General features: G+C 43.0%; 1 protein-coding gene across 1 annotated transcript in view; it reads right to left on the reverse strand.

Annotated features, from left to right (window-relative positions):
* The window catches only part of TPO (thyroid peroxidase), a 300,270-nt gene that overhangs the window by 84,910 nt on the left and 194,276 nt on the right, over positions 1-21,084 (reverse strand). Inside the window, exon 13 of the mRNA XM_088448842.1 lies at positions 10,509-10,640. Coding sequence (XP_088304968.1) covers positions 10,509-10,640 — 132 coding nt within the window. The remainder of the gene's footprint in view (positions 1-10,508; positions 10,641-21,084) is intronic.

Below are 21,084 nucleotides of genomic sequence, written 5' to 3' on the forward strand. Positions count from 1 at the left end.
TACATCTCCAGGTAACGAGATAAATATACTCGTACCAAATCACAAAACTCCGTGGGCTGGATGCCACATGATATTAATACTGCACCACACCGGCTCTACTCCGTCTCGACCACTGGGTCTCCCAGGTCTCCACACCACACTGTAAGCCCGCTCACAAGCCGCGATCGGTGAACCACCAGAGCCCCACGCCACCAAGGAGGAATCCGAGGGTGTGCAAACAATGCGTCAGTCAGGCCCCGTCTAACGCGTTTCGTATAATACTTTGTCAGAGGGCTGGCCTGACTGACGCTCTGAAAAACTATAATGTGGTCAGCAGCCAATCACTGCTGGACTCACCATAATCATTTACATACAGTAGATAAACAAAGACCTCGTCCCTGCATTTCTGGATCTCCGTCTGATATCTCTGTCCTCTGTACCCAGATATTTTTGCCCATTTATTACTCAATATAGTAGCCAGGAGAAAGTTATTAAAAATATGTTTTGAAAGAGTTGGCATATATTGAAACTAGATCCTATTTTGTCCCACACCTCTCTGAACAACCTAATATAGTGTATAGGAGAGCCAAAAATATTAAATCATGTATATCTAAAAGTCTACTTGAACCCATTGTATCTAAAGAGCAGGTTAAGCGTACTGTTTGTGATGTCAAAGGTTTTTTTTTTTACCTGTGGAGGGTGTAAAATGTGTAGCTATGAGGAAAGAAATGTGAAAAAATTCAAAGGAACTAATAATAAGAAAGATTGTTATTAATAACTACATTAACTGTAACTCAATGTATATTGTGTATATGATTACATGTCCATGTAAACTCACATACATTGGTAAAACCAAGAGATTATTAAAACCTTGAACTGAAAAAGTTTGGGAACCATTACCCTAACTGATTCCGAACTCTGTCTTGGTTCAGCTCGGAACCCCTAAATTCAGTTGTTGTCGGTTCTCTGACAACCGGACCCGCACATCTTTAGTTTAAATCCAAGTCACTTATATATTAATGAAACAATATCTTCTTATGTTCCACAGTGTTAAGAAGCTTTTTTTTTACTTTCCTTCTATAAAAGGGTTTATCACTTAGAGTCTTGATTATTAGGTTATTTCTCAACAGTTCAATAAAACTTAACTCCAGCTAATGGTGTGGATGATGCTATAGATATATAAGCTTACTGTATGGAGTTAAATGGTATTACCACTGCCAAATATATTTCCTCTAGTGACAAGTAATATATAAATTTCTGCTTCTCGAATATTCCATTAGAGTTACTGATAAGAAATTTCCACCAAATAATTGTATCGACTAAATATGCTCCCTCAAGTCCTCACTAATGCTGAAGGTCAATAAATGTATAGATCTTGCCGGTTGTTTGAGTCTAGTATAAGATCCCTGCTTTATCCATAAGCATTACAGCATTTTCCTATAGTAGAGCTACAATAAGGGGTAAATTTACTGAACAGAGAGTTTTTAGAAGTGGACATGTTGCCCATAGCAAGTAGCAACCAATCAGATTCTAGCTATTATCTTCTAAACGATGTTTGGTAAATGTTAAATAGAATCTGAATGTCTAGTTATATAACCTATTGGGGTCGTGGTCACAATAGGTTTCAAATGGAATGTGAAAGTGACTGTTAGGCCACACAGAGACTCCTTAATCAGGATGCTGGGTTAATTGATAACAGCACGGTAACAACGGTAGCAGAGGGCTTATCAGCGCTATTTAGGTGTCTCACCTCATGAGCCCTGCACAGTAGTGGTAGAGAGAGTAGACAATGGCGACATGATGAATGACGACACAAAATATACCACACCCATTTTATATGAGCATACAATATTTGCAATAATAATAGGGCTAATTATATATCAGGGTCCATGTTAATGGTGTTGATATTTGCACAAGTCATCAAGGTCAGTGCCTTATCTTAGTCATTTTAATTCTATGTATTACTGTATTTTTGTTAGATCTGTTGAATAAATGTTGCAACCATTTTCCATGTAGGTTTCTTTTCTGTGTACAACATACTAATAGATAAATCACAGAGATAGGCTTCAATGGCTTTTACTTCTCTTTGATTAATTAGTCTTATAAAGCTGCTGCCAGTACTCGTGATTTGAATGTTTTATTCATTATTACTATTTGTGGCATTGTTTGTTTGGAGCTAGGTCTCCTTTTATGTTTCATCCTTGTCAACAGTTCTACATTTGTTAAAATAAATGAGTCCTGAGCCAGCATTTTGGATTTGATTTGTCACTAGCTTTTCCACGCAATTCACAATAGCAATGACACACATTATTAGCACTCACAAACTCTTTAAAGCAATTTTACTGACAATTGCGAAAACTACAGACAAGTGGTTGAAGCTATTGTTAAATAATTACAAATACTGTTTATGCAGGGCTGGCCTCAGGTCTACTAGCACCCTGTGCAAGAAATCTTGTAGCGCCCTCTCCCCAATCCAACTACGTGTATACGTAATTAACGTTTTTATTAACAAAAAAAGTGCTCATTTTAATTAAACAAATTAGTTTACAGAAGTGAAATATAGAAATACCAAGGAGTCAAGCCCACCCAACACAAAAAAGAACATACTTATTGGCCCCCACAGGGAAAAAAACATCTACACATTGTCCCCGATAGGAAAAGAACCCCACACACATTGGTCCCTACAAGGGAAAACAACACACACACACACACACACGCACACACACACACGCACACACACACACACACACTTTGGGCCCCACAGGGGAAAAAAACACAAATTGGCACACACAGGAGAGAAAACACACAAAATGGCACACACAGGGCAAAAATAAAGCTCATTGATTAAATGATTTCCCCCATAGGAACAAATAAATAAAACTCACATTGATTTACTGCCTCCACAGCCAGAAAAAAATGAAACAAATATTGATTTATTTTCATTTCCCCTCTTTCTCTTTCCCCCAAGGACCATTCAGCAGACTGAGTGACCTCACCTGCTGGGTTGTCACAGACAACTGTAAGGTTAATTGTAGGAGACCAGTAAGTGTTTCCAGTCACTCCAGAAAGTCCAGACCAGTGAGTGCCTCCCTCCAGAGAGTCCTGACCGGACCAGTGTATCGGAACTTCATTCCGCTCCCTCCCTCACTCGGTCCCTCTGCTCCCAGCACCTCATCACTGTCCTCAGCCCCTCATCAGCACTCAGCACCTCATCACCATGTCACCTCAGCACTGTTCTCAGCCCCTCAACACTCATTACCATCCTCGGCCCCTCAACATTTCATCACCTCAGCCCCTCATCACCATCCTCAACCCCTCATCACCTCAACCCTCCGAACCTCATCACTTCAGCCTCTCAGCACTGTCCTGAGCCCCTCAACACTGCAGCTGTGCAGCCTGCCTTAGTGTCTCACTCACTGTGCTCAGACAGCAGGGCCGGCCGGCCCATGACGCCAGGTACGCAGCTGCGTACGGCACCAAGCTATAAGGGCGTCATCTTCTGAGTCCTGAGTCCAGCCGCTGTGCTGTCCCCCACAGCCGCTGTCAGTGTGACAGTCAGTCACACTGAATTATCATATGCCACTGCGCAGCCAGCGCCGCAGGTGCTGCCTCAACACCTTACACAATGATGACAGTCCGAGGCTGGGCATCACCAGAGGGGGAGGAGTGTGCATTCTCTCTTCTCCCATCTCCTCAGCTTCTCCCCCTAGTGCAGGGATGGGAACCTCAGGCCCGGGGGCCTTTTAAGGCCCCCGGAATCATTTGGTCTGGTCCACGGAGCTTTTTTCTGCTAGCCTCATCTGGCTAGCAGGGCGCCTAGAATGGAACCCTGCAGCCAGAATCTATGCAGCAGTGCTACAGCTTCAGACGGTCACAGCGCTGCCCTTACAGCTCCCTGGAGCATCCTCAGGATGATCCGGGCATTGCTGTGATCACCGGCGATTGTGACCCCGCCCCTGGGTGACATCACAAGGAGGGGACGTGGCCTGCACTGGGCCTGCGAATAATGTTATATATATCAAAATGGCCCTCGGCAGAAAAAAGGTTCCCCACCCCTGCCCTAGTGTGACCGCTTACAAGAGTGTGCCTGCCCGGCTGGTGGAGGAGAAGGGGCCTAGCTCTCCCTTCTCCTCAGCTCCTCCCCTTCCATATTCCAACCCCAGCTGCCTCTCTGAGACTGTGCTTGGATGACGGGGATCTCGTGACCATCCCTGGTGTTATGCCCAAGGAGGAACCATCCACACGCTGCAGTTCTTGGCACAGGTAAGAACATTTAAAAACCCTGTATTTGTCATGTACTGGCTGTCACCCTTTCTTTGTCGTCTCCCTGTCACCCATTGGTCACTCTCTCCCTGTCACCCAGTGCTGTCAGCCTCTACCTCTCTGTCACTTAGTGCTGTCAACCTCTCGCTGTCACCCTCTCCGTCATCACCTTTTTCCTGTCACCCAGTGCTGTCACCCTCTCCCTGTCATCACCCACTCTGTTACTTAGTGCTGTCAACCTCTCGCTGTCACCCCTTCTCTCATTACCTTTTCCCAGTCACCTAGTGCTTTCACACTCTCCCTATCGTCAACCTTTACCTGTCACCCAGTGCTGTCACTCTCTCCGTCACCCAGTGCTCTCAACCTCTCCCTGTTGTCACCCTCTCCCTGTCACTTAATGCTGTCAACCTCTCCCTGTCACCCAGTGTTGTCACCCTCTTCGTCATCACATTTTCCCTGTCACCTAGTGCTTTAACACTCTCCCCATCGTCACCCTCTACCTGTCACCCGGTGCTGTCATTCTCTCCCTGTCACCCTCTCTCTGTCGTCGCCCACTCCCTGTCATCTAGTGCTGTCACCCTCTCCCTGAATACATATCTTAGGGTATAATTGTAGCTCATCAACCAGGGTGGTACTGCTGCATAGAGGCCCTATAACACTGTGTGTGTTTTTTTTCTTGCAAATCCGCTGTGTTCTATTACTTTTATGTGGGTGCTCATGTGTGTGTTTTTTTTCTCATGTGAGGGTCTATGTGTGTTTTATTTTCTGCAAAGCGCTATGCGTTTTATTTTCACATGGGGTTAATGTGGTGGGTTTTTTTTCATGCAAAGCCTATGTGCATTATTATTTTCATGTGGGGGCCTATGTGTTTGTTTTTTTCATGTTGTGGCCTGTGTATGTGTTTTTTATTTATCATGTGGAGCCCCACACAGTGGGGGTTAATGTGTATGTTTTTTTTTCCCGTTGGGTCCATTGTATATTATTACTAAGGATTTTGTATGGTTTTAATCAGGAGTAGGTCCATGTGGGGTGACACCACTAGTCTATATACGCTTACCAAAAGATTTAGGCTTGAGTCGGCCCTGTCAGACAGGGACGATGAGTGGCAACATGACCTATGATGTCACGCTGCCACAATGCCATCTGTATGGTCATGCCTAGCCCATGCCATGTCTGAGTCACTAGGAAGAACCCAGCACTGCCCTGGCTAGACTACAAGGATGTGGTGTGGAAAGCCTGGGTCCTAGATGCAGCTGCCGCACTGCACCTACTATGCAGTGGTGCCCCTCTGTAGGTGCTCAGCTGGAACGGGTCTCAAGATGGCCCTGACTGTAAGGAGCTCATAATATCACCAGGGGTGCCGAGAGGGGGGGGGGAGCGGGTACTGATTACACGGGCCCAGGACGCAGCACGAAAGTAGCCTTTATTTATTCCCAATTTTTTTTTTTCAGCAATATTCACTAACCCTTGGAAGGTGGCCAGCGGTAGTCGGGAGGGTGGGGTGTGATGGATGTGAGGGGGCTATCAGTTACCGCACATACAGTGTGTCACCCGATTGCAGTCACTGCAGCCGCCGCGGAGCTAATTGTCTTGCGAGATGATGACATCATCATCTCGCAAGGCTCTCTCTTCACCAGGCACCAAGCTCCGGACGTGGACTGGGAGGGACTACAGAAAGGCAGTCTGGGTGACAGTGGGCGTAGCCAGATACAGTCAGTAAGAATAATGGAGTGTGGAACTGTGTATGACTCACTGAGGGAAGAGCTGAGCGCACCCTTAACTGTGAGTCTATGTGAATGACATGGCTTGTCTTTGACACTGTGGTTCTGCTGCCTGCTGCTGAAAGCTGTAAATATATCATTTCTATATAATGAATTTATAAATATAAAGCACTCATCACCATTAATATATATATTTATATACATGTATGTGTATAAATATGTATATTTGTGTATGTATATATATATATTAGGTATGAGCGGTTCGGATTCTGTGGAATCCGAATGGCGCCGAACAGCAGGGATCCGAGTCCAGCCTGACTCGGATCCCACTGCGAGGCCGAACGTCATCCTCCCGATGTCAGATTCTTGCGAGAGTTCGACTCTACATAAGGCGCCGTGATCGGGATTTGGCGCCATTTCTCTCCCAGGCATTGCACGCTGCGCACTGCTCTGCTGAAAGTGGCTGTGTGCAGAGACTCACAAGTGGCTGTGCTGGCAAAGTGACTGTGTAAGGGGGCACACTGCACGCTGATGTATGCTGCACTACACTCAGCTGAATAAGGGCCCCATTCACAAATGACAAATAACCCCTTTAGCGCTCGCTAAAGGGGTTATGCTGCTTTTCTGTATTTAGTAAACAGCGGTAATCTTAGATTACCGCTGTTTGTACAGCATCGCTCTCGCCATCTTTTAGATGGCAAGAGCGACGCAGGCACCATTGCCGGCAATGGAGACCCGGCAGTGCTTTTCCGGCTTCAGCGAAGCCTTCCAGGTACTGCCGCGCCGGGTCTCCCAGTCATGCACATGCGCAGATGGACCTTCGCGCATGTTTATGACACTGAAGCCCCCTTGCTGGCAGCGTTAGGCTGCCAGCCACCCAGCTGAAGACCTCGCCGAGGACAAGGATTATGCTGCATTTCGCGGGACCTCGTTACTAAATACCAGTGGAATTTTCATTTGTCTCACAGTGATACTAAACGAAAATTGTCGCTAGCATTTCCCTTCGTTTGTAAATGGGGCCCTAAGTGGCTGTGTCCAGAGACTCACAAGTGGCTGTGTTGGTAAAGTGACTGTGTACAGGGGGCACACTGCACGCTGATGTATGCTGCGCTATACTCTGCTGATTAGGTGCTGCGTACAGAGACTCACAAGTGGCTGTGCTGGTAAAGTGACTGTGTATAGGGGGCACACTGTACGCTGATGTATGCTGCGCTATACTCTGCTGATTAAAGTGGCTGTGTCCAGAGACTCACAAGTGGCTGTACTGATAAAGTAACTGTGTATTGGGGCACACTGCACACTGATTTATTCTGCGCTGATTAAAGTGTCCAGACTCACAAGTAGCTATGTGTAAAAAAAAGAAAAATTTAAAAAAGTGAAAAAAAACTTTCAAGAAAGTTAAAAGTTTAAAAAGTGAAAAAAAAAAATATATATTTTTTGGTGCTGTACCCCACTGCGTATACAAGTACTGTGACTGTTGGCCGTAGACCGCTGTGTATACAAGCACTGTGACTCCTTCGGCTGTAGCCCACTGTGTATACAAGTACTGTTACTCTCCAGGCTGTAGCCCACTGTGTATACAAGCACTGTGACTCCTTGGGCTGTAGCCCTCTGTGTATACACACAACGTAACTCCTTGGGCCTTAGCCCACTCTCTATACAAGCACTGTGACTCTTTGGGCCATAGCCCTCTGTATATACAAGCACCGTAACTCCTTGGGCCTTAGCCCTCTGTGTATACAAGCAACGTAACTCCTTGAGCCTTAGCCCACTGTGTATACAAGCACAGTGACTCTTTGGGCCATAGCCCTTTGTGTATACAAGCACCATAAATCCTTGGTCCTTAGCCGTCTGTGTATAGAAGCACCGTGACTCCTTGGGCTTTAGCCCTCTGTGTGTCCATAACACACAAGTACTGTGACTCAGTAGTGAGTGGCAATGTTTCATAGATGTGCTTTAAACTGCAGTGTTTGTGCCGCTGCTCTGTCGCTTAGTAACCAGCCAGCTCACTGCAGGCTTTGGCCAATAATGGTGAAAACAATATTGTGAGCTGTGAGGTGTTCTAAATTGACTGTAAATAACTGGAAATTAATGTTATTGATACTATATATATTGATACTAATACTATAGTAACAAAAAAAGTCCAAATTATGTGATTTTAGTTTTTATTTTGTACTTTTTTGAAAAAAAATCCAAATCCATAACCAGTCACGGCGGTTTGGCAAATAAAATTCAAAGCCGGACAAAACCTGGGTGCTCTCCCGGAAATCATTCAGACTCCAATAGTACAATACTTCCAACATAGGGCAGTACTCCCCGGAATTGAAAAAAGTTCACACAGACACCAACTGTATCATCAACATTTCAGATGTATTATCACATATATCATCAGGACAATAGATGTTATAATACATCTGAAACGTTGATGATACAGTTGGTATCTGTCTGAACTTTTTTAAAATCCGGGGAGATATCTTCTGATTGATCGTGCAGTACAGCCAACCAGAAGATTTTGCATGCGACTGCGGGAGTGTGCAAATCGAGCATACACATTGCACAATATACCCGATTTGTCAGTCTGACTTGGCCAAATCGGAACGTTATTGTGCAGAGGTGTACCCAGCGTAATAGTGAATACTTTTGGCCCAGCTGCTGGGAGCTATGACATGCGAGACACGCCCCCAAAGAGGTACAGCAATGTCCCCAATATGCTGTGGCCACACCCCCTCCAGGGGGGCCCCGGGAGGTTGCTGTACCGGGGCCCAGGATTTCTCTTGGCAGCCCTGAATATCACAGCCCTGGTATAGAGCATGTATTGCTGTGTAGTGCCAGTAGAGTGTCATGTTGTACTGTTGGTCATTATAAAACTAACAAAAATGTGTTAAGTGTTTATTGTGTGTTTTCTTTTCATTTAAAAATAATTTTAAAATAATTTGTACCTGTCCTTATGCATGAATGTACAGTCCAGTCCTTTTAAATTTTGTAACCAGAAAAAAAATAGACAGGTTACCTACTTTGGGACCCTTAGGATCTACCACTAACAGCAGCAATTTTCACTATTCTAATAATACGCATGTACAGTACTAAATAGTCATTAACAACTATATATGTGGTGTCATTGATATCTACCTGTGTCCAGAACTAGTTATAAGATGAATAATTCTGCCAAGATAAAGGTGCCGATACTGCGTACTGCGGAGTTACCAAGGAAACACCGGGGTCTTACTGGACATAAACTGGCTGCAAATCTCAACCACTGGAGAGAGCTGAGGAGAACTCGGAACACGGAGTATGATGTCATGGTTGGTCTGCAATGCCCAAATTGCTGAGCACACCTGACATTGCATGCTTTAGGGTTCAGTACTGCAAAGTTCACAATCGTGTGTTTCTTAGGCATGGTTTGAGTGCAGCCCAAGCCTTAGAAGGCAAGGTCAATTATTATCGATACTTAATGGTATTGAGTAATCATGTTCACCCCAGGTTGCAGCATTCCTTTCCTGTAGGGAGGTCTTTCAGGATGACAGTTCTGCAATCCATGGCGCATGAGTGGTTATTCATATGGTTTTGATGAACTTGACACTGTTGTAATGAATATGTCCCACTTTGCTCAGTCACCAGCTCTGAACCCAGTTGAGCATTGATGGGATAATTTGGACAGAAACCTAAAGGCCCCCATACATCTACCAGCTGTTTCACTGATTCCCCGATCGGACCCGGAACCGCTGGTCTGCCGCTCAGAAATGGTGATCTATGATTGGCGATCCGTCAGGGAATGGGTGAAATTCTTTATGTTAACAATCCTAAAAAAAATTGCTGGTCCTGATCATATTTTTAGATTTCACCAATGTCCCGACCCTGGTGTCTGGGGATCGGGGAATTACCCCAATACATCGCAGTTGTATGGGGGCCTTAAAACAGCATTTTCCACCATTCTCAGCCAGGTGCTAGACAGACTGAACGTTCTCTAGAAACTGGTAGACTCATTGCTAAGCACATACTGGACATACATGGGCTCTTCTAGCACAGCGGTGTCAAACTCGGACCATCCAGCTGCAGTGGAACTACACATATCAGCATGCCGAATCTAGCACAATAACCAAATTAGAATTATGCACAAATATTGTTAATGCATTGTATCTAATCTATTATTAGTATTATACATTTTTTCATGTATTAACTCTAAGGACACAAATAAGCTGGATAAGAATTGTCCACTAAACACTAATCATTCATCACCACAATGCACATTTTTGGATGACGCTCAAGAAACAGATGTGGCATTTTGCAAATGATTTTCTATAAACAGGTCTTAATTAAAATCTTAAGATGGAATGGTTGGCACTTTGAGAGGCAGTATTTCTTGGACACCATGCAGTATTCAAAATAAGATATTTTATTTTATGAGCTCTTTGACATTTATTCTTGGCACAATCCTCTATGATTAACTAGAGACTACAGAAGCTACTTAAGTGCTTGCGTTTAATGGAGAGTAGAGCGGCACAAGATCCCATTGCAAGTAAATATTGAAGAGTCAGAATGTATTACCTTCACAGGTCCTTTTATCTTCTGCAAGTTTGTAAGGATCTGTGCATAAGCACTGATAGCTGCCTAATGTATTCTTACATGTAGCCGAGGAATGACATGGGGGATTCAGTTGTTCCAAACATTCATTGATATCTAAAGAAAACAAAAATATTTTAAATATAATTGTATATTGTAAAATCATTTTTAAAGTTAAGGCATGGTACTGTAAGACAACTCAAATTCTCCTTTCTTAGATTATTCAGAAGAATATGCTGGCTATCAGTAGCTGTCAGGATAAATAGTTCTAAGTTTTTAATGTAGCCACATAACTGTGTCATATTCCGCTTGCTATTAAGTAGAGATGTGCGCCGACCCCCATGTTTTGGTTTTGGATCTGGATTCATCTTCGTGTTCTGGTTTTGGATCTGGATTCATCTTCGTGTTTTGGTTTTGAATCTCTATTATTATTAAAAAAAAAAAATGAAATAAAATAGCTAAAATGACGTCATTGTGACCTGTTAGGATGCAATCCAAAACCCAAGTTTGGTTTTTAAATCCGAATTTTGAACCACGGAAGATCCAAACTGGGACTTGGTTCAACTCGGTACCCCAAAGTGATTCTGAATTTGGACTCTGTTCATCTTGGAACCCCTCATTTCGGTTGTTGCCCAGACTCGCACATCTCTACTATTAAGACCTGAACAGCAATCAAATCTACTCTATTACACCAGTGGTTTTCAAACCCGGTGCTCAGGACCCCACGCCGTTGATGTTTTTCAGGTCACCTAGCAGGTGCACAGGTGTATTCATTACTCACTAACACATTGAAAAAGATCCACAGGTGAAGCTAATTATTTTACATGTGATTCTGTGGGGAGACCTGGAAAACATGAACTGTTTGGGGTCCTGAGGACCGAGTTTGAGAACCTGTGCATTAGACCCATGTCACTTTGCAGAATTGGACTCATTTGAAATGAACGAATCGTTTTTCACATAAATAAAATAGAAACAGTAATAAAAGGAAAAAATTGTATCAGTAAACAGGGCTTACAATGGTTTTCCTGGAGAAACCATATAATACATATCAATCTCTAAATGGTATAAAATAAAGCCCATCGTTGTGATATGTCTTTAATGATTAGGCAGTGTAAGCCAAGAAAGCACTTGGACGTCCATTTTTCATTGACTCGCTTCACTAAAATCGTTACTGCTTAGCTCCTTTTTGTCATACATTAATGTTTCATGCACTTAAACCCTCATAGACAAATGCTCTGTAATATAGTGAAAACGGGTGTAGTAGGTATTACCGCCGGCCGCATGTCTGTGTGTCTTACTTGCCTACATTTCCATGTGTGTCTTACTGGCTAAGCTTTTCGTGTGATACGCTGACAACTTGCAGAAGTGAATACTACATTTATAGTAATTAAGTCTTACTGTATATAATTCTGCTCTTCAGGTGCCAAAGCACCCGCAGCTTCCTGTGATAGAGGCTGCTCCAACGCAGCCCACTAAACCATACCACCTTTGCTAAAAGAGAAATGAGGCTCATCCTACATAAGGTATCCCTGCCAGGATATTACATCCTTTCCAGGCAGTTTTAAACAGTTGCATTTACGCATATAATGCAATACTCCAAAATACCTAAACAGATACAGTGGGAATTGCAGTCAGAGAGAGTTACAGAAATGAGGCTCAACCAAATTGTCCTGGAGATTCATCATCAGTTGAAGTTCTTGCACTTCTTGCAGTGGGGACACTGTCAGGATTGCCTACTGCAAACAAAAGAGGCCCAGAATATCCAAGCTGTGTTAATTAAACTGCAATGTCACAAGTAGCAGCTAATGTCGCAGGTTGTGGCTAACATTTCAAATCCACAGTTGCAGTGGTAAATATGTTCCTATCCCTTACCCTAATTCTAACCTAAACCCTAACCCTGAACTACATGTTAGCTGTTGACACTTCAACAATGTAGAAATCGTACCCGTCGACACTGTACTGTTGAAATTATTGACATTGTGACCATCGACATGCTCATCGCTGAAATGTAATCACCACGGGAAGGAATGCCGCCCCAAATGTATATCGGCATGGTTTCCACCTCCATCTTCATTTCATGCCCACGGTGAACCACCTGGCAGGCTGATATCTCTGAAGAATGGTAAAGTCAAGCCCTTTACTGTGAAGTAGAATAAACCAACTACTGTGACGCTATGGTCACTGATCTGCTTCTCTTTTTTTTTGTCACAGCAAAGATCCCTCACCAGCCGCATTACTGTCACCATACACTACAACTCCCTAAACCTAAACCAAAACTCGGAACAAGTTCCCAAGAAAAGGGAAAGGGCGCCGTCTGGCAGGTAGACACCCCCTGACCAATATAAATAGACATCCCAATAATGGAGCAAATCATGCTAAATAAAAACACCCTCATTGCACACCAAAAACTGGGCAACAGCAGCATTAACCTTACGCCCGACTTTATCATTCATTGCACTGGAAACAGTATGTGTTTAGATTATTAATATAACATTCAATCTCTTTTTTTCATTCAATGTGCAATGTTTTTATATGTTTTTAGAGTTGAACTGCAGTTAATTTTTTCATATGTTCAATAAAATAATATATTTATAATTTTCACAGACTATGTTTTATATATAGTGATTCGCACAGACACCTTATTTATTTGTATCCTGGTGATTGACGTCGGCAGAACCGGCCGATGTGGGACTCCGGAGAGGTAAGTATGCTAATTATATGGGTGTGTGGTTTGCAGTGTGGGGCCTCTGGACACCGCACACCATGCATCCATTATACTGTAGATATGCTAATGCATACTTGCCAACTCTCCCTGATGGTCAGGGAGACTCCCTGAAATAGTAGCAATCTCCCTGTCTCCCTGAAGAGTCTAGCAACCTCCCTGATTATTGCACCTTACCTCCATTATGTAGCTGTTTATATATATATATATATATATATAATATATATATAGAGAGCACAGAATCTACGGCACTCAATCGGGTTTCACAACGATAATAACGATGAGACCATATTAATCTTCAACGTTTCGGAGTTTAATCCGTCATCAGGAAGAATATGAGAAATACAAAAACAACACTTACCTATATACATGTTTACAAAGACTGAACCCACCACCAATCGCGCGCCATGCTCGGGCGCCGGGCAGGACCATCCTCCGACCATCGACGTCACTCCCGGAAGTGACCATCCGGGGTCCGGCCCCCACCAGCGTCCGTAACCATGGCAACCAGCGACACACCACTATGTGTCTAATACAACAGAAATATACAGAGGACAGTCGGATGGTGAATAGTATAATGATAACATCATTAAGAGAGAGTAATGTATCATCTCAAAACTTAAGAACAATATTTAAATTGATGTCATAGTATTACTACCTCTTAGCATAGTTGTAGGAAATAACAATATTTACATATTCAATAAAGAGCATTCCACTGGCGTTAGCAAAAAAGTAGTATACCACTATTAGTGCTAATATAGACATGCCCCCATATCTGTAAGAAAAGACCTATAAACACATCTATCTAGAGTGTATATAGAAACTACATACATCTAATTCCTTTTAATAATTAAATCCACAAGCTGCATATAAAATCCCCCACAACTGTAAACGGGAGATAATAAATTGATGCAACACAGTTTCTACAGGAAAGCACTATATGTTAAATATTCATTGAGACCCCGTGGATATACAGTATCAAGTCTGTGGATCCACTGGGTCTCTAATTGAAGCAGTCTCTTGCCTCTGTCTCCCCCTCGTATGTCCTCCGGCACATGATCAATAATCACATATTTCAAAGTAGATAGACTATGTTTAGCTAACAAGAAGTGTCTTGCCACTGGCTGGTCTATATCTTTTTTATTGCCATTATTAAGTGCTGCCCGGATGGCCGACGGTGGAGGGCCATCCTTTCTTTAAAAGAGCGAATCGTTTTACCCACGTAGCATAAGCCACATGGGCACTTGATCAGATAGACCACGTAGCTACTTGAGCATGTTAAGGGATAACGGATTGTAAACTTAACACCCGTATGAGGATGAAAAAAGACTTTAGTCTGAAGCATATAACTGCACGTAGTGCAGCCCAGACACTTGTAACACCCCCCTGTTTTTTTACGAGTATTGGAGGGTAATCTATTAGAAATGTCTGTTCTAACAATCATATCCCTCAGATTTTTGCCACGTCTATAGCACAACATAATCCTAGAGTGTTTAAGTTTTTTTAGGTCTTTGTCCTGTTGTATTACAGGCCATAATGATCTAACTGATTGTTTAATCAGTTTGTCTGCTGTGTTAAATTCATGAACCCAATGTAACCGTTCTGGAGGACTATTACTATCTTGAACCGCACAGTTCAAGAGAGTAGCCCGTGGGATTAAATCAACTTTCCTTTTTGCTTCACACAAGGTTTTATCTGAATAGCCCCTCTCTTTAAATTTGGCCATCATTTCCAATAAGGATGAATTTTTCATTCAGCGTACGTGTTGCGCGATGGGTTAGAACGTCGCACCCTCGTATGCGAATGCGTATATGTTTCAGATTGAGAGAAAGCTATTCTTTTCCTCTGATATAGCAAATTCTATTTTTTTCTACAGTAGATACATAGATGACATCTTGTTATTTTGGAGGGGATCTAGAAGCAAGTTTGAAGATCATATAAAATATATTAACTCACTTGATTGTCCGATCAAATTTACATATCAGATGAGTTCACAACAAATTCATTTTTTAGATGTTAATATCTATATACAAGATAATTACATCCAGACCTCCATATATTCCAAGGAGACTGATAGAAATTAAACAATCAGTTAGATCATCATGGCCTGTAATACAACAGGACAAAGACCTAAAAAAAACTTAAACACGCTAGGATTATGTCGTGCTATAGACGTGGCAAAAATCTGAGGGATATGATTGTTAGAACAGACATTTCTAATAGATTACCCTCCAATACTCGTAAAAAAACAGGGGGGTGTTACAAGTGTCTGGGCTGCACTACGTGCAGTTATATGCTTCAGACTAAAGTCTTTTTTCATCCTCATACGGGTGTTAAGTTTACAATCCGTTATCCCTTAACATGCTCAAGTAGCTACGTGGTCTATCTGATCAAGTGCCCATGTGGCTTATGCTACGTGGGTAAAACGATTCGCTCTTTTAAAGAAAGGATGGCCCTCCACCGTCGGCCATCCGGGCAGCACTTAATAATGGCAATAAAAAAGATATAGACCAGCCAGTGGCAAGACACTTCTTGTTAGCTAAACATAGTCTATCTACTTTGAAATATGTGATTATTGATCATGTGCCGGAGGACATACGAGGGGGAGACAGAGGCAAGAGACTGCTTCAATTAGAGACCCAGTGGATCCACAGACTTGATACTGTATCTCCACGGGGTCTCAATGAATATTTAACATATAGTGCTTTCCTGTAGAAACTGTGTTGCATCAATTTATTATCTCCCATTTACAGTTGTGGGGGATTTTATATGCAGCTTGTGGATTTAATTATTAAAAGGAATTAGATGTATGTAGTTTCTATATACACTCTAGATAGATGTGTTTATAGGTCTTTTCTTACAGATATGGGGGCATGTCTATATTAGCACTAATAGTGGTATACTACTTTTTTGCTAACGCCAGTGGAATGCTCTTTATTGAATATGTAAATATTGTTATTTCCTACAACTATGCTAAGAGGTAGTAATACTATGACATCAATTTAAATATTGTTCTTAAGTTTTGAGATGATACATTACTCTCTCTTAATGATGTTATCATTATACTATTCACCATCCGACTGTCCTCTGTATATTTCTGTTGTATTAGACACATAGTGGTGTGTCGCTGGTTGCCATGCTTACGGACGCTGGTGGGGGCCGGACCCCGGATGGTCACTTCCGGGAGTGACGTCGATGGTCGGAGGATGGTCTGCCCGGCGCCCGAGCATGGCGCGCGATCGGTGGTGGGTTCAGTCTTTGTAAACATGTATATAGGTAAGTGTTGTTTTTGTATTTCTCATATTCTTCCTGATGACGGATTAAACTCCGAAACGTTGAAAATTAATATTGTCTCATCGTTATTATCGTTGTGAAACCCGATTGAGTGCCGCAGATTCTGTGCTCTACATACCTTCTCATTGCTGTGCACCACGGTATTTGCCTTTGATTAGGAGTGCCATTCTGTTGGACTATATATATATATATATATATATATATATATATATATAAAAAAAGAAAGAGCATTGACTCCCCCCTCTTTTTTCAAAGGGACATTATGCACCCAAAAAAGGGCCATGGCTTCATGGGAAAGGGCCAGGGAAGAGATAGGAGAGGCCAGGAGATGCTGGGGATGAAATAAGAGGAAGCAACAAGCAAGAATGATAATAAACAGAAGTTGACAGGCCCAAACAGCACCCCCTGACCTGTGGTACCCTGTGCGATGGCACCGGCCGCACTACCCTAGCTACGGCTCTGTATATCCATTCAAATGGGATAATTAGTATCATTTCTCTGCATTGGATATAAGGCACAATGATCCCTATGGCTACATGCATTATCTGAAAAGTATCAGTGTGTTTTCATCAGCTAATAGACCTTACTGACAGCTTTGGGGCTCATTTACATTTGGATGTCAGTCAGGTTTATGACACGCCTATCAGATGTAGCAGTACATGCCCACTTTTCCGCCGTGCTCACAGATGTTGTTTCCACAATCTCCCTGAAATTCTTTTTCAAAAGTAGGCAGGTATGTGCTAATGCCGGAAACCACAAGGTGCATCACAACACACGCCCCAGAAGACAAACCAAATGTGTCCCTCAGCATTGAAAAAACCCAATCATATTGGTATTTAGTCAAAAGGTCCACCATCCATACACAGAAAGAACCCTCTTCTAGATAAGCAGATGACAAGTACTGCTGTAAGCTACCAAGGAAGACCAATAATCCTCAACTAATCAAGCAGTGTGTGATCACTATATTAGGCCACAAAATGATGCAAAAAATAAAATTCTAAGTTACACAACTGGGCCTCAGGAACAGATGGAACACTAGCTCAGCCTACCGGAACTTGCATAAGCAAGAACCCTTGGTGGCAAAAAGGAAGCTATGGCCAGGGCCCAAGATACCACTACTCTAGAGCTGCCAACAACATATAGACCCCATATGTTGTAATGTATGGAAAATAAGAATTACAATAACATGCAGCAAGAGCACAGCATCATTGACAGAACTATCTGAGAGAGAATTTTAAATGAGAATAGGGCAGATATATTGAACCTTTGAGAGAGATAGATTGGAGAAGCTGCCCATAGTAACCAATCAGCTTTTAGCTATCATTTATCTAACACAGTTTACAAAAAGACAGTTAGGGGTAAATTTACTAAAGTGAGAGATTTTAAAAGTGGAGATGTTGCCCATAGCAACCAATCAGATTCTAGCTATTATCTTCTAGAAGGTGCTAGATTAATGTTCAGTAGAATCTGATTGGTTGCTATGGGCAACATCTCCACTTCTAAAAACTCTCACTTTAGTAAATATACCCCTTAGACGCTGATTAGTTGGTATGGGCAACTTCTCCAAGTTATATATTTGAAGGTTTGCTACATTGCCCCCATAATCTGGCCACCAATCATAGTTGGTTACAGATCTGGACCATAAGTACCAGGACACATACAGTCAGGCCAAGCTAAGTAAACCAAATACAGTGGTACATAACAAAGTACATTCTATATTATAATAGACAGAATCTGATTGGTTGCTATGGGCAGCAACTCCAATTGTCTGGTTTAAAAGCTTTAGTTATCTACCCCATGGTCCTCCTTCTAACAGCTGTGTTATGTTCTGCACCTACTGCTTATGTGTTATCTAATCAACTGAACTGGTTATTAAACTTCTAGGGGCTGGGGGCCCTTTTACCCTTAAAACACAGAAAAGCCTGTTAAATGAAAAAAAGAGGACTGGAGTATCCTACCACTCCACCATAAGCAGTATTACACATAATTGTACAGCAGAATACCAAAAGGTTACATGTAAGAGGCTGTGCTGCTTAGTCATTGTGCATAGGGGGTGCATGCTGCTGTATGCTGTGCTGTACTCTGCTGTATTGGCTGTGCTGTGTCCAGACTCCATCAGGAAGACATTCACATTCATATATAAGCCCTGTGACTCCACTCCACACTGTTTAAATAGGGCTGTGCCCACGACATAAAAAAATTAAATAATTGTATTGTTTTGTGCGCTTTGTTTTGCTCATAAAAGCTCTGTAGCGCCAGTCCACGCAGGAATACAACTGCGCCATAAGAAAAAAAAAATTGTATTGTTTGTACTCTTTGTTTTGCTCACATATATAAGCCCTGTCCATGCAGGAATTCAGCTGTCATAAAAAAAAAAAATTTTGTTTGTACTGTTTTGTGCGCTTGGTTTTGCTCACATGCATATATAAGCCCTGTGGCTCTAATCCACACAGGAATAGAGCTGCGACATCAAAAACATAAATTAAATAATTATATTGTTTGTACTGTTTGGTGCGCTTTGTTCACGTGCATATGTAAGTCCTGTGACTCCACACAGTGTGAGCCATTTGCCATATTTGAAGTTGAACTGCCACATGTTTGTGCCACCCACTGCTGTCGCTTAGCTTACTCAGCCAGCTAGCTCGGTGCAACCTTTTGGCCTGAACAGGATGAAAACAATATTGTGAGTTTTCATATAGACAAAATTGATTGGAAATGAGTGGAAATTATTGAGGTGAATAATACTCTTGGAACAAAAAAAGGATTTTATCTTTTTTTGTACATTTTTGGGAAAAAAACAAAACCAGTCACTGTGTTTTGCAAAACCAAAATCAGATGACAAATTAGAACCAAAACCAGCAAAAATGGTCTGGCGCACATCTCTAATTTTTACACTTTAGTTGTGAAATAGTATCATATGTAAACATACATTAAAGTTCACAGGGTTTATTTAGTAAATGGCAGCTTTCAACGACACCGATTATGTGCAATTTTCCGCACAGAAATTATATTTCTTGGTTTTACCATTAGTAGTATTGCTCTTTCAAATTCTAGGCCTGATTTTAAATCAGACGCAAGTTGGTTTGTGGATGCATCTTGCGGATTTCAACATACTGCGCAAGTGCTGTAGAAAAACTGGTGACTACATATCTGTCGAATCAGGCTAGGGACGTGCAGTCAGGGTAGGCAGGGGAGGTAGAGCCTACCCTGTCATACTCCTAAGATTTGATATAAAAATGATTAGAATAATACAAAGAAGATATTTATAACTTATAAACATCTTCTTTGCTTATTGTAATCATTTTTATAGTTAACACTCACCAGCTTTGTGGAGCTCCCTGGGACTGCAGGGAGATGAGAGATGAGGCAGCAACAGCTCAGCCTCGCCTCTGCATAGTTAGACACTGCTTGCAGAGCTGGGGGTGGGGCCACACCATGGGCAGTAAGCTGCAAAGATAGAAAGCTAATAGAGGCGTGCCTCTGAGTATGGGGGGCGTACCTTGAGCACTGATGGACACCTTGGATGTGTCATGTGACCAGGAAGTGCACTGCAGTGTTTTGAGATCAAAGCTCACTCAGTAGCAGCAAGAGAAGACACAGTGATGCAGGTAGTAGAATCAATGACACTGAAACTTAGTATAGTGAGGGGAGAGTTACAGTGTCTAGGGGGTGAGACAGGCTTCTAGCACCAGAGGCGTCACTAGTGTTGGTGTCACCCGGTGCTGTAACAAATGGTGACACCTCCACCAAAAAAAAAATTAAAAATCAGGACCAAGGTGTGCAGCTCCACGCTCTCTCTCCTTACCAGTCCAACAGTCCGATACGCACATTGCAGTGCTCATCCCAGAATGCTGGGCATACCCGGGGGGACGTGGTGATGCCAGTCTACCCCCACTTCTGTGTCCCCAGCCAGCCAATCCCCAATTCTGTGTCCCCAGACAGCCAGCCAATCCATCTTCAAAGTCTCCAGCCAGCCAGCCAACCCCCCCTTCAAAGTCCCCAGCCAGCCTTCCACCACTTCTGTGTCCCCAGACTGCCTGCCCCCACATCTCTGTCCCCAGCCATCCAGCCAATCCCCACTTCTGTGTCCCCATCCATCCAGCCAATCCCCCCTTCTGTGTCCCCATCCATCCAGCCAATCCCCACTTGTGTCCCCAGCCAACCAATCCCCACTTCTGTGTCCCCAGGCAGACTTCCCCCACTTGTGTCCCCAGCCAGCCTTCCCACACTTGTGTCCCCAGCCAGCCCTCCCCCACTTGTGTCACCAGCCAGCCTTCCCCCACTTGTGTCCCCAGCCAGCCTTCCCCCACTTGTGTTCCCAGCCATCATTCCCCCCACTTGTGTCCCCAGCCAGCCTTCCCCCACTTCTGTGTTCCCAGCCAGCCTTCCCCCTCTTCTGTTTCCCAGCCAGCCAAACCCCACTTCTGTGGCCCCAGCCAGCCCCCCCTTCTGTGTTCCCAGCTATCCTTCCCCCACTTGTGTTGCCAGCAACCTTCCCCTACTTATATGTCCCCAGCCAGCCTTCCTCCACTTATATGTCCCCAG

This window comes from Taudactylus pleione, unplaced genomic scaffold (genome assembly GCF_031769625.1).
Source record: "Taudactylus pleione unplaced genomic scaffold, aTauple2 ptg000468l, whole genome shotgun sequence".
In the NCBI taxonomy this organism is placed as follows: domain Eukaryota; kingdom Metazoa; phylum Chordata; class Amphibia; order Anura; family Myobatrachidae; genus Taudactylus; species Taudactylus pleione.